The sequence below is a fragment of the Haplochromis burtoni genome, unplaced genomic scaffold, assembly GCF_018398535.1.
Source record: "Haplochromis burtoni strain Fernald_Lab_line unplaced genomic scaffold, NCSU_Asbu1 Contig_329, whole genome shotgun sequence".
In the NCBI taxonomy this organism is placed as follows: domain Eukaryota; kingdom Metazoa; phylum Chordata; class Actinopteri; order Cichliformes; family Cichlidae; genus Haplochromis; species Haplochromis burtoni.
Genome location: NW_024582690.1, coordinates 616670 through 630053, shown reverse-complemented (window position 1 = coordinate 630053; position 13384 = coordinate 616670). Strand labels below are relative to the sequence as shown.

Below are 13384 nucleotides of genomic sequence, written 5' to 3'. Positions count from 1 at the left end.
ATAAAGCTGCAAATAACTCAGTGTTTGAAATCTACCAACAATGTTAATGTGTTAATGATAAAACAGAGAGTTCAGTCCTTTTTGCAAATGCAGCATTGAATGTTGGTAGGTCAGTGACTATATCCCCACGCTAACAGTGCTAATATGTGAAATCCTTGATGTACGATAGCAATAAGAGTCTATTGAAGAGTTTAAGGCATGCTGACATGTTCTTGACTTTTTTGCAACTGGTCATGTTTTTTCACTTAGGTTTTCTCCCCTTCGGTACAGCTGTTATTTAAGGATAAAATAGACTATGATTTAAACTTACATGAATAAGTTTAAATCACAATTACTATGAGACCGAGATTAGAAATTATTATAGTTATATTTATTCAAACTATGAACTTGTAGGGAAGAGCGCTACCCGAATGCAAGTGGATATGCCAAGGGAAAATCTTGATCTTTGCTGGTTCTCGTTTTATCTTTCTGTCTTTAAGGGAACATAAAGTTCTTTTATATCACAGACGCACACACACATCTATGCAAAGTTTGCTGTCTAAGCATGCGTATGAAGCTGTGGATGAAGCCTGCTGGCATCAACAGATTTTTTTTTTTTTTTTTTTTTTGCCAGACAGAACTGCCAAAGCAGTTTCAGAGATATTTCAAAGTGTAAAGGTGTTACTTTGTGTTTCGCCATGTGTGATTAGCTCACTTAATATGTTGCTTGCGCTTTTGCCAAGTGTGCATGGAGGAGGCAGACGGCACATCGCATGTGAAAAGAGTTGACACAAGCTCATGATTTCTTTCCATTTCATTTTATTCCTTCAGATGTTGGGAGAGCAGTTCACGCCCCAGCACACATCACAGAAAAAGTGGTACAGCTGTTCAGGAGTAAAAGTGAGTTTACCTTCTTGGCCTCCATCCAGCAGAAGTCCTCCACGTCAGGAGTCATATTCTCCATCCACGAGTCAGAACACAGGTAATCCAGCTGTAATCCTCTTTATTTTGGCCCATGGCTGCTTTTCTGTATAACTTTTCTTCCATGGAGTACAGAGCGTGCTCGTTTTAAATTAAACCTAGACTGGATTTATCATCTTACTCTTAGCTGTTTGCAGAAAGCTGTTGATGAGTAAATTAAAGAGCAGTGTACTATTACAGCATTACCAGTGTAAGCCAGAGCATGATGGCAGGCCAGTCACTGGAATAATAGAGCCCTTCAACCAGTACACTATGGGCAGAAAGATAACGTTCAGTGTTCATAAGATCACTGTGAGGTATAAAGAAATAGAAAAATGCAAAAAAATCCCCAAACCCCTTCTTTCACACAATGCTGTATAAACAACCATATACAAACGTGGAACATATGGCCTTGTAATTGAGCTGCTGTGAACTACCAGTATGGGAAAAAGCTGATTGTTTTTCTTGACAAAATGTGGGAATATTTCTAACGGCTTCTTAGTTGTTAATGAATTCCTGGCAGTGGATTGTAAGGTTTGTCCCTGAAGCCGATATAAGATATCAGTGAGTGGCAGCAGTGAGATCACCCTGTGGCCCCCAGAGAAGCTATGAGTTGTTTGTAAAGGGCAGGCGACAATGATTTTCCTCCTGTGCTCTAAAGGTAAAAGCCTTAAAGTTCTGTAAAACATGTCACCCAAGTGAGCATGTGAGGTAGAAATTATCATTTCTTGCTGAGGATCAATACGAGGGCAAAATTGCACACAATGGGAGAGTGAAGTTGAGCTGGTCCTCTAAAGCAAGGGAAACAAGACATACAGTTGCTGAAAAGTTTTAATAGATGTACAGCGCTATGCAAAGGTCTTGAGCTGTGTCCCGTTTCTTTATATTTTGCTAGGAAAATTGACTGGTACTTATAAAGTGGCTTTCTTTTTAGTTTTAAGCTCTAGTGAAAGTCTAATTTACCCAGTTCTAATCTTTTCAAAAAAGCAGTGTATGTGTGATCCTCAAGATATTTGGTAAAAAAAACTTAGGATCAGTATCTTGCCTAGAGAAATTATGATATGAGCTGGGGATTCATCCTGCAACTGGTAGACGACCCACTCTTCCAGATGATCCACAGCTGTCCCACATTGATGTAGTGATTTTTGTAAAAATATGCGTAAACATACATGAAAATACAGTATACAGGGGAAAACAGAAGTTGTACAGTCCTAACACCTTTATTCTTTCACACTGCCTGCACTCTCTTTGGTTGAGCTTTACTTTAATTTCCTTAAATAGGAATTGTCTGGAATAGTTCTCCAGGCTTCTTGAAGGATATTTAAAGTTCTTCTTTGGATGTTGTCTGCCTTTTATTCTTTTCTGTCTTAGTATCCCCCAGTATCCCACACTGCTTCAATAATTGTGAGGTCCAAGCATTTAAGTTCTATCTTTAATGGTTACAACATTAAATGTTTCATTCATGTTAACCCAAGATATTGCATCCATTCAATGAATTCCTTTCCATATAGGCAACATGATCTTAAATTGGCTGATGAGATAAGCTTTGGTTTAAAGTTTTTATGCATGGAAGTAAAGAATGAGTTCTTCAGGACATCTTTTTTGAGTACTCAGCCTAAGTATATTGCAGTGTATGTCAGTGCCCGTGTACTTATTTCTTCATGCACGTATTACTGTATATGATCCACACCTGAAGAGAAATGCACTGCCCCCTACTGTGCTTTAAAGGTGACCCTTAGAGTTCCTTTTTAGTCCCTCTTCTTCTCTCTCTCTCTTACTTTTTTTCTCACATTACCTTCAGGCATAATTGCTGCACAGTGGGTTGGCCGAACAACAGCAAGCAAAGCTAAATGGGGCCAGATGACTGTACTGCCCTCCTCCTTCAGGCACAATGACATGCTCTATGCAACATATGTAGCCCTGAGGAGTGCTGGGACTAAGCAAATGTTGCATTAAAGGCCCTCAGCCACACTCAAACACACCCAATTAGATATACTAATTGCTAAGCCACTTATAGTGTATATTGCTCTAAAAATGTTCAGGATAGGGCTGTCCCACCAAGAACTAATGTTGTAACTGCATTTACACATACGTGTTGTTTTACCAGATTTAGAACAGTCTTCCAACCCAAACACTAAAGTACATAATTGATTATTGGCATCAAAAGTTGCCAGTTGGTCTGTATTCCCAAACCTCTATTTCAATACTAGCTTTCACTGTTCCTTCCACATCCATTTCAACTTATTCATGACTTTTTTACTATTCCATGTCTTCTAGTGCTGTGTTTAAGGTTTAGTTGGATTTAGTCAAAACCTACTTTAAGTCAGATGTGTTTCATTGTCCATTACCTCTATGTCTTTGTCGGGTTTTGAATTGTCTGTTCACAGTGAGATCCATGAACACACTTTATTACGCAGTAACGAAGATACTGCTTCTGGACAGAAACAGATCAGGCAGGCATTATACAGATTTCTTAAAAATTTCAGTTCAGTTCAATTCAGTTTAATTTAGTGCCAAGTCATAACAGTAGTTGCTTAAAGTGTGTTATATTGAATAGCACCTTAAGTACAGTACCTGCAGTGTTAGAAAGAGCTCCAGCAGAACCAGGAAGGCGGCAGCTATCTGCCGGTTGGGAGTTAAGGGGAAAACAGATGAGAGAAGAGACCATAGGGAGACAGGACAAAACATGAACTATGGGAGAAATTTAATGCCACACAGTTCTAGTGTATAAACATGCGTGGAGTGAAAGGATGGTAGTGGAACAGAAGTGCTCAATGCATCATGGGAAGGCCCCCAGCAGCCTAAGCATATAACAGTAAAACTAAGAGATGCTTAGGGGTCCCTTGATCCAGCCCTAACTATAAGCTTTATCAAAAAAGGAGGTTTTGAGCCTAATATTAAAAGTAGAGAGGGTGTATTTTTCCTGAATCCAATCTGGGAGCTGGTTCCACAGAAGAGGTGCCTCCCATTCTACTTTTAAATACCCTAGGAACCTCAAGTAAGCCTGAAGTCTGAGAACAAAGAGCTCTACAAGGATGATATGATACTATCGTGTCTGTAAAATAAGATGGGTCCTGATTACTTAAGACCTTGTATGTTAGAAAAAGGATTTATATTTGATTCTGGATAAAATAGGGAACCAATGAAGAGAGAGGCCAATATGGGAGAGTTAAGCTCTGTTTCTAGTCCCTGTCAGCACTCTGAATGTAGCATATTACACTGTTCCAAAAAATAGTAATGTTAAAGTATCTCACTGTATATTTTACAGTTTTGTACTGTCTTTCTAGAATATCATTAAATGTACATAAGTAGACTGATTTTACATGTCAAAGGTAAGATAACATAACATCACTGTAAATATAGTAAAACACAATTTACTTGTTTTTTAAATATATTTTTTGTACATATGCATATTTAAATTGTAAAAATACATTCAGAAATGTATCATAATTTCACGAATATTTGTCTATTATGTGAGAGAATGATCTGTTAAATTCAAATGTAATACTAAGGAAAAATATATAAAATGATCAAAAATTAATGAGGATAATCAATAATTAAAGGAGTATTTGAATTATAATTTTGTTGAAAATTTCATGTCATCTAGGTCTGAATCAATAATTCAGAGGTCTATCCATCCATCCATCCATCCATTCGCTTCCGCTTATCCTTTTCAGGGTCGCAGGGGGCGCTGGAGCCTATCCCAGCTGTCATAGGGCGAAAGGCGGGGTACACCCTGGACAGGTCGCCAGTTTGTCGCAGGGCTAACACACAGGGACAGACAACCATTCACACTCACATTCACTCGCACATTCACACCTAGTGACAATTTGGATTAATCAATTAACCTATCCCCACAAGCTGCATGTCTTTGGACGGTGGAAGTGAAAATATAATTAATAGGAATAAAAACTAAAAAAAATATATAAAACATTGCACGGCCACGCTGTGCTAATTATATATTTTAAAAAATAAATGTAGAGGTAGGAATTGCAATTAATATAAATCTCAAAGTATTCACAACATTCCTGAACAGAAATAGGCCTCTGCACCTGGGGTGAGGGTGTGGCCATGAAAACAATGTGACATGCCATTGGATGTTGGGACACATAATAACATGACGCTAAGCATCGGCCAATGAATGTGAACTAACAACCACAAGGTCACGGGTATGGCTGGACTGTAGGAAAAAATCCTAATATAAAAGTATTTTACGTAAATAGACTGTGATTTCACATTTCAAATGTAAATTAACGTTAAATCACTGTAATGTAATAAAACATAATTGTCATGATTATTAAATGTACATATGCATATTTAGATTGTTAAATACATTCACAAATGTATCATGATTTCACAAATACCTGTCCGTTATTTGAAAGATTGAACTGTTGAATTCAAATGTAATCCTATGGAAAAGTATATAACATGATTCCTATAAGCTTGTGTTACATCACATAAGTATTATTATCATTGCAATTTAGGGCGATCGTGGCTCAAGAGTTGGCAGTTTGCCTTGTGATCAGAAGATTGCCGTTCGAGCCCCGGCTCGGACACTCTCGGTATTGTGTCCGTGGTTAAGACTCTTCGCCTACTGGTGATGGCCAGAGGGGCCGATGGTGCGATACGCAGCCTCGCCTCTGTCAGTCTGTCCCAGGGCATGCAATCCATTATTATTTAAACCAACTGTTAACTGTATATTTCTGTACATTTACGTATTATGATTCATATTGCCACATTCATTGACCTTGTTTATAGGTAATTTCATTGTTTAATCACATTAACAAGATAAGATAAGATAAGATAAGATAAGATAGAACTTTATTGATCCCTCAGGTGGGTTCCTCTGGGAAATTCGACTTCCAAAAAAAAGCACAGCAACGACCGAAGTTACAGTTACCGAATTGTTATATATATATATATATATACACACACACACACACACACACACACACACACACACACACACACATATAAATACAGAGACAAATATAAATAAAATATACAAAGGGGATAAATAGAATAAATAGGAATAAAAAATAAAAATACAAGTGAATTGCACATTTCAAGTATTGAGTCTATTGCACTGTTGACTATTTACAAAAACATGTTCCTAATTTAATGTTTAAAATCACTTGAAAGGGCAAGATCCCATTTAAAATTAGCGCAACAAACTGTATTGTCATTACTGGAAATAACCGTATTTTTATGAGGGAGTTATTTTCTGTTATTTTACGGTAGTATTTTGGCGCCCCAGCTGCCGGAATATTACCGTGTTTTTTTTAAGATGTTTTTTGTAACAGTGTAGGTCAACTGAAGGCTTTTCAGAATACCTTACTGTGATTGTAGAGTGACTTTTCAGCATCCTAGAGAGATTTTGTAATTTTGGCAATTTTGCACAGATGAAAGAAAGCAGTCGTACATATTTGTTTCATTTGCATGTTGAAGGGCATATTCTGGTCAAAAATGACTCCAAGGAAGACGAGGTAATGCCATTCAGAGAAAGTGCCTGGTTAAACACCATGTTTCTGAGGTTTTTAGGGACTTAAAGTACAATAACTCCAGTTTTGTCCAAATTTAAAAGAAGAAAATTTAAGGCCATCCAGGGCTTTATGCCTTTAAAGCATGCCTATGTAGCTAGATAGTATTACCATACAGCTAATATTAGCAAGACTTTCATTCCTGTAATTTTGGATGAAACTCATTATGTAACATTCAGACATAGTATAATTATAAATGTTTCTTCAACACTACCACCAAACCGTTTAACTGACTTTCAGTCATTTTTCTTCATATATTGTGCATTGTGAGGTATTGCAAGAGAGAGATTTAGATGCAAATCTAGCCCAGCTAAGCCACAGCAGGATGAAGTTATTTTGAGACGAGTTGTTTTCGGAGAGAGACCGCCACACTGTGAGCGTAATTAAATTTGGTGAGATGGGCGCAGCCTTGACTGGCTTGGTGCAGACCTGTGCTCCATTGTGACTGAGGATTTGTTCTGAACCTCTGAATCCTCTCTGAAGGCCCTATTAGCCCTCCGCCGATGGCCATTCTTTCCCATTATAACACAAGTCTCCCATTCAGCCACCTAACACACATCCACTGTAGCTCTACGGCTCAGCCAAATCCAATCAGACATTCCTTCTCTATCGCTCTGTCTTTCCTTTCCTTCTTCATCTTTCTCCCTGCACAATCAAACGGTCCTGTCTTTCCTCCCTCCCACTGACTCTGCTAACTCTGCTTTCCTGATATGATAATATCCTTTCTCTCGCCCCTCCTCTCCTCCTTCGCTGTCCTCATCCTCAAAGGTAAAACGTCTTCTGAATGCAAGCATTTCTCGGTGCCCTGTGTTAAAGCAGAAAAAGTTGTTTTTTTTTCTTGCACCCAGCACTGGGGAATGGGGAGAAAGGTTTATTGCTGCTCCACTAGACTGAATAGAACAAAAGAATCCCATTTCTGCCTAGACAGCAGTTTTCTGGGTACCAGTAACGCTCTTATTGTCAGCAAGTGGCAATAGCTCTGTGATGAAGTAACTCAAAGCCTGGTCTCTCCACTGCTCTTCCCACCAGTGCACTCAAAGATGCTCAGCCATTCTCCTCCAGCTGCTCTGTTCATCTGCTTGCCCTTTTGTCACTCTACAGGTCTGCCTCTCCCTCAGTGCCTCACTTCATAAGCACTCACAGGTTCTTCTCTTTGAAGAAACATGCTGGGGAAGAAGAGGGACTTGTTAAGCTTGGCTTCCTGGTAAAAGTTTATGAATGTTGGTGAGTGCAGGGAAGCTGGATGCAGAAAATGCCTGGCCCACTGCTGAATTCTATTTATATCAGCAGTTACTTGAACACGGGAGCGATAAATTGGCTCTCCACGATTTTTAGATGCTGACGTCTGTCAAATGTTTTAACAGAAGTCAGCATATTTATGGATATTTTAAAATTCCTTGCTTACAAAGTTCCTTTGCACAGGTGTAAAGGTGAACATTTCAGTCTCCCGTGCCTTAGTAAAAGTACAGGTCATGTGTAGAATAGAAAAACCCTGCCTAAACCCAAAGGCAATGGAAGATTTATTTTATAAGACAGTTGTACCAATACCCACATTGACTGTTATTCACCTCATGACTTCAATCTCTATTATTGGAAGAAAAATGTTAATGTTGTTCATTTTGTTTTCGTATGTTGTGTTAAAATAAATTTTAGCTTAAGAAAATTAATTCATAGCATCTGATTCTCTATAACTTATACCTTTGAAAAGCAGTTCTGATGGCATATTGACAAAACAAAATGATTAATCATCATTACTTGGTAAAACTGCCACTGACAATTTGGTTTTTCTTCTTTCCCTGCCAGATGATCCTAAAATGATCCTAAAACTAAGTGTTGCCATAGAAAATTCCTGCGTCCTCCTCCAGCCTGTTTATTTCGTGCTATAGGTTGATCCACAGAAGCTTGTTTTGCCATGAAATGGGATTTGTGTTTGAATGTTGAAGAAGAATAACCTGCTGGCTGCGATCCTGAACTCCTGATCTCCCTAGTGGAGCAGGGCTAGGATGAGCCATGGCCTCTCACCTCCGACAGATGCCAGTTTCCTCAATGAACTCCCTAGATTATTCTAGAAAGTGCACTCCCTTGCAGGGTTTGCTTTAAAGGTGTGCAATACGGTACAAATGCTGTCTTTGGCTTTGTCTGGACTTAATAGATACTTTCCCAGAATTACAGTTTGTTCTACAGTTACTGTTTCCATTTTACACATGTATTCAACCCATCTTGATATCAAATGTGGAACAGTGTGCTTATTATGTGAACAGTACTGGAACCTACTGGAATACTATTTTTACACCTTAAAGTGCATCCGAAGGGCTACAAAGTTCCTGTCGCAAACATTTTCAAAGTGGCAGTTATTTGGCGTTCTGTACACGTTCAATCCATAGTTTTTGCGTGACGTCAGTGCTACTGGGACACGCCTACCTGGTGGGCATAAACAGTACTGCGGTCCTTTGCCCTCCAGCCTTCTTTTGAATTTTCCTTTGTGTAAAATGTGACACCAACATGTGAGCACACCTGTCTTAACACTGCCTTACATCTCAAATTCCACCAATCCATTCTTCTCCACTGCAATACAGGCTGTCAGCAGTGACTCATTTAAACTGTAGGAATGATTTACCTGACATCAGAAAAATACTCGGTCAACTTTACTGTTATGCCATGACATTAATGTAAAAAAATAATATTACGAAAGAAAGAAAAAAAATAAAATAAAAGATAATACTACCAGAACTTTTCTGGCTGTAAACTGTAAAGGTCAGAGAGAGTCATTTAAATGGGGTATTTTGTTTAGGCTAGCTATGTAGAAGTTACTTTTGCTTTAATGATGAGTAAATTCTTCTAGAGATACATCAAAAATACATGGAGCTGTCCGTACTTTGAAAGCTTTCATCCTGGCAGCATTGTAAGGTGAGTGATTCTCCACAGCAGCGGTCCCCAACCTTTTTTGCGCCATGGACCGGTTTATGTCTGACAATATTTTCACGGAACAGCCTTTAAGGTGTCGCGGATAAATACAACAAAATAAAACCAGTACCCGTACCAAAAAAAAGTTTTATTCATAACACACGGGAAAAGACCCAGGGAAACAGAGTTAACTTTAAAAACAATAAAAAAAAATAACGATGAAACCCTGAAAACCACAAATTTCACACCCGAGCCTCAACACTCGTGGTTTGGTACCAAACGACTCACGGACTGGTACCGGCCGTGACCCGGGGGTTGGAGACCGCTGCTCTACAAGACACGTTGATGCCACTGAACTGGAGGCTTTTGTTGTTTGCCCTGTTGAAAGCCATTTTAAATATATAATTTAAATATAAATATTTGTTTGTGTGTGCATGCCATTAAGTTTGTAAACATGATAGTTTGAAAAGTTTTTCTCATAAATTTTGTAGTGGGATCATGGTATCATGGCTTACATCCACCAAGGTCTTCAAGGTCATTTTATTTGTTGAAAATTGACAATAAGCCTAATAACTTAAAAACTATGATTCTCATAACTGTGTTTGTTTTTTGTCAACATGTAGAAAGATACTTAATGACACATTTGATCTCTGTACTCTCCTTTAAGGCCAGCAGATTAAGCTGTAGGTCAAAATGATAATAATGCTGTATGAAACTATTTAAACTGTTTGTTATTGCCATTGTAGGTCTTGAAAGCATATTAGGAATGATATGCGGGGATTCTAAATATCACACTACATGTTACATTTGACTTCTGACCTCACTTTGCATTTCACATCTGCCAACAGGGGGAAAAAAGACTAAGTACTTAAAGTACATTTAAAAAGAGCCAAAAAGTGTTAAAAGTGATTATTATCACTTTAACCTTCAGATGAATTTATTGACCTTAAATAAAGCCAGAGGTCAAATGGTATTTTAATTATTTAATATGTATTTTTAACAAAGAGCACACTTGTAATAATCATAGTTTCAAAGTTCTAAAGCTTTTTGTACATTTTTGATCAACAAATCATTAAGTTGACCTTGAAGACCTTCGTGGACGTAAGACAAATTTTAATGGATTGTTAACATGACCCCACTCTGAACCCCTACAAAGTTTCATCAGAATTATTAAAAAAACATTTCGGGCTATTATGTTTACAGACAGAATGATGACACGCACGCACACACATGAAGTGTTGTTTCTGATAGTGGCAGGACTGCACACTCATACAGCAGTGACTGAGGTTTACCAGAAAATAATGCTCAACTTGGATGATGTGGTTTTCAGGCAGAGCATTAAGGCATCAAACCTAAGTCATACATCAAAGCTCCTATATTCTCAAGATAGTTTTGAGATCAACATTTGGTTTTCTCAGCTGCTGCTCTCATTTCTGTGATGCCGCCTTTGAAAACTAAACATGTCATTGGGCAGTGCCGCTCCCTGTCTGGCTAAGAAGCCTGCAGGGAAGCAGCCTCGATAGCGTGAGTCCCTCAGGAAAACAAATTACTCACATAGCACAGCGGTGGCTCTGCCTGCTTTCTAGCAGCAAAAGACATTCTTATTGGGGGTCTCTCTCAAACTTCCCAGAAACATCTGTGGTTGCTATTAGTTTGAAGTTTGAAGCAGTTTGTCTCTATGACTATGTGTGGCAAAAGAAGATTGGAATCGCCAGAGATGCCGCATTACAATACCACCTTCTTTCTATAATAACTGTAGCTTATGTACATATTATTGTAGCACTAAAAAGTTCAATTTGTATGAGCAGTTTTGATAAGATGACAACATTTGATATCCCTATATCGATAAAATATTGCCATGCAAAATATCTTGATACTTTGTTGTATTGATTTCTCCAACACTACTAGAAAACTGGGGGGTGGAGGTGGGAGGAATCAATATAGCATAGTACCACCAGGGGCCATGAAAGGGAAAGAGGCACATCTTGGGCTACGATATTTGCTGAGTCAAAGAAATCTGGTGCCCAAAGTAAAACAAAATATTAATAATAAATTCAGGGACAGCCATTCATGAGGCATATTTTTAATTTTTGGCAGACACTCCCCTCTGTTTATGTTTTATTCACTCCACTACATCCTGTACTCAAACGATTCGTTGACTGTTTAGACCTGACATCGTCGTCACCCTCATTATAACAAACCTGAGGTGGCCTGCGTCACACAGCGCTTGGCTGGTATTAATGTCATGCTGAACACACTCCAAACTGTGAAAATGAGAATTGATTTCTTCTTTCACATCACATCCCATTGATCTATATACCTCAAGCTGTGCACCTTTCCACTACCACCCTCTGACCTGATCGCAACATTTGCTAAATCCACAATCTCCAATCAAGCATAGCCTTCTTGTGGCAACTGAAGCACAACGCCTTGCAACCAATCCTGGTCATACTTTACAGGTCAGTAGAGAAGGCACCGGAGTGCTTTGCCATCGTCATATCTGCTTTACCTCCTTCTCCTCCCGTTCTATGGACAAGCTCCAGAGTGCTGACCTTCCTATATAGCAGATAATTGGCTGTCATCTGCCTTCTATGAAATAGCTGCATGACACTGGAGGTGAAGAAAAAGGGCAAGATGATATACAGCTAACCCAGAACTCTCTGGCAGCCATTCATTTCCAAAACTTTTCTCCCACAGACAATGCCACTGGATTTTGATAAAGAACACTTGTCACCTCAACAGCTTCCTCCCACAGCTGTCACAGCACTTCCGAGACTTTCTACAGCCAACAATCTCCATCTCAGGAGATGCAGCCTGCAACCCTGCCACTGTGGCTGTTTATTTATCACATAGTAGTTTGAACCACCGTCTCCTCTGGTCTTAGCAGACTCATAATACTATAGAAAAACATGCTAGAGGAATTCTTACTGGTATTAAGTGTTATATCCCCCATTAACACTCATACCACCACTTATCACTTTGACTATTCAGTCAAAAGTCAACAGTTTCCACTTAAGGAATTATTTGTCCATTTGCAGCCTTGTTAGGCTAAGAGTTCAAAAACTGATATGACGCTTTATGATTGTTGCAACCGTTGACATCCTGGAGTTTCTGCTGGTTGTCTGGCAGCTGCTAACAACCAAACATAGTCTGGAAAACAACCCCACCGACATTTACATTTTTTCACCTTTTTTTCATGCATTTGAAAAAATTAGATTTATGTAGCTTGCTAATTATTTTGCTGTAGTAATGTGCGTAATCATATTATTATTAAATGGCTGTGCCAAATCATACCAGTCAAATGTTTAGGAGAGTACTCATTCTTGAAAGTAAGTTTTCAAAAAATAAATAAAAATCTAGATTACCCAAATGCACCACTGAACGACACAGGAAATCATTCCTGTCTGTAGAACTCCTCCATGTAGTACACTGCACACACTGCAATAGTTACATCCTTTTGCACATGCTCTACAGTAAAAATAACAAATAACAAAGTTTTACAAGTTAGAATAAAACCCTAGTCATATAAATTTCACCTCTGTAATATTCTTGAGCTATTTGTATAGAGCTATTTTTTTATATTTTGTAAACTTTGTATTATATTATATTATTTATCTTGGAGCAACTGTAACCACATAATTTCCTTAGGGATTATTAAAGTATTCTGATTCTGACTCTGCTTACTTTCTTGTCTCTTACGAGCAGTGTTGGTCAAGTTACTTGAAAAAAGTAATCAGTAACTAATTACTGATTACTTCCCCCAAAAAGTAATCCCGTTACTTTACTGATTACTTATTTTCAAAAGTAATTAATTACTTAGTTACTTTTAAAAAACACGATTTACAACCTAAATAGGTGATAAAGCGATAGATCTTTCAGCCCAATTCTACTTTTTCTGCATAATCCATCATACAAAATGTAATCAAATGGAAAAGTCTCTTTTTAAAACTTTTATAGTTTTATTAATTTTAATCTTTTAACTTTATGCATCAAGCAAAAAT

The 13384-nt window shown here is 38.2% G+C and overlaps 1 protein-coding gene across 1 annotated transcript in view; it reads left to right on the top strand.

The window, feature by feature from the left end:
* The window catches only part of LOC102292316 (protein kinase C-binding protein NELL1), a 322495-nt gene that overhangs the window by 43146 nt on the left and 265965 nt on the right, over nucleotides 1-13384 (top strand). The window contains exon 3 of the mRNA XM_014340030.2: nucleotides 811-961. Coding sequence (XP_014195516.1) covers nucleotides 811-961 — 151 coding nt within the window. The remainder of the gene's footprint in view (nucleotides 1-810; nucleotides 962-13384) is intronic.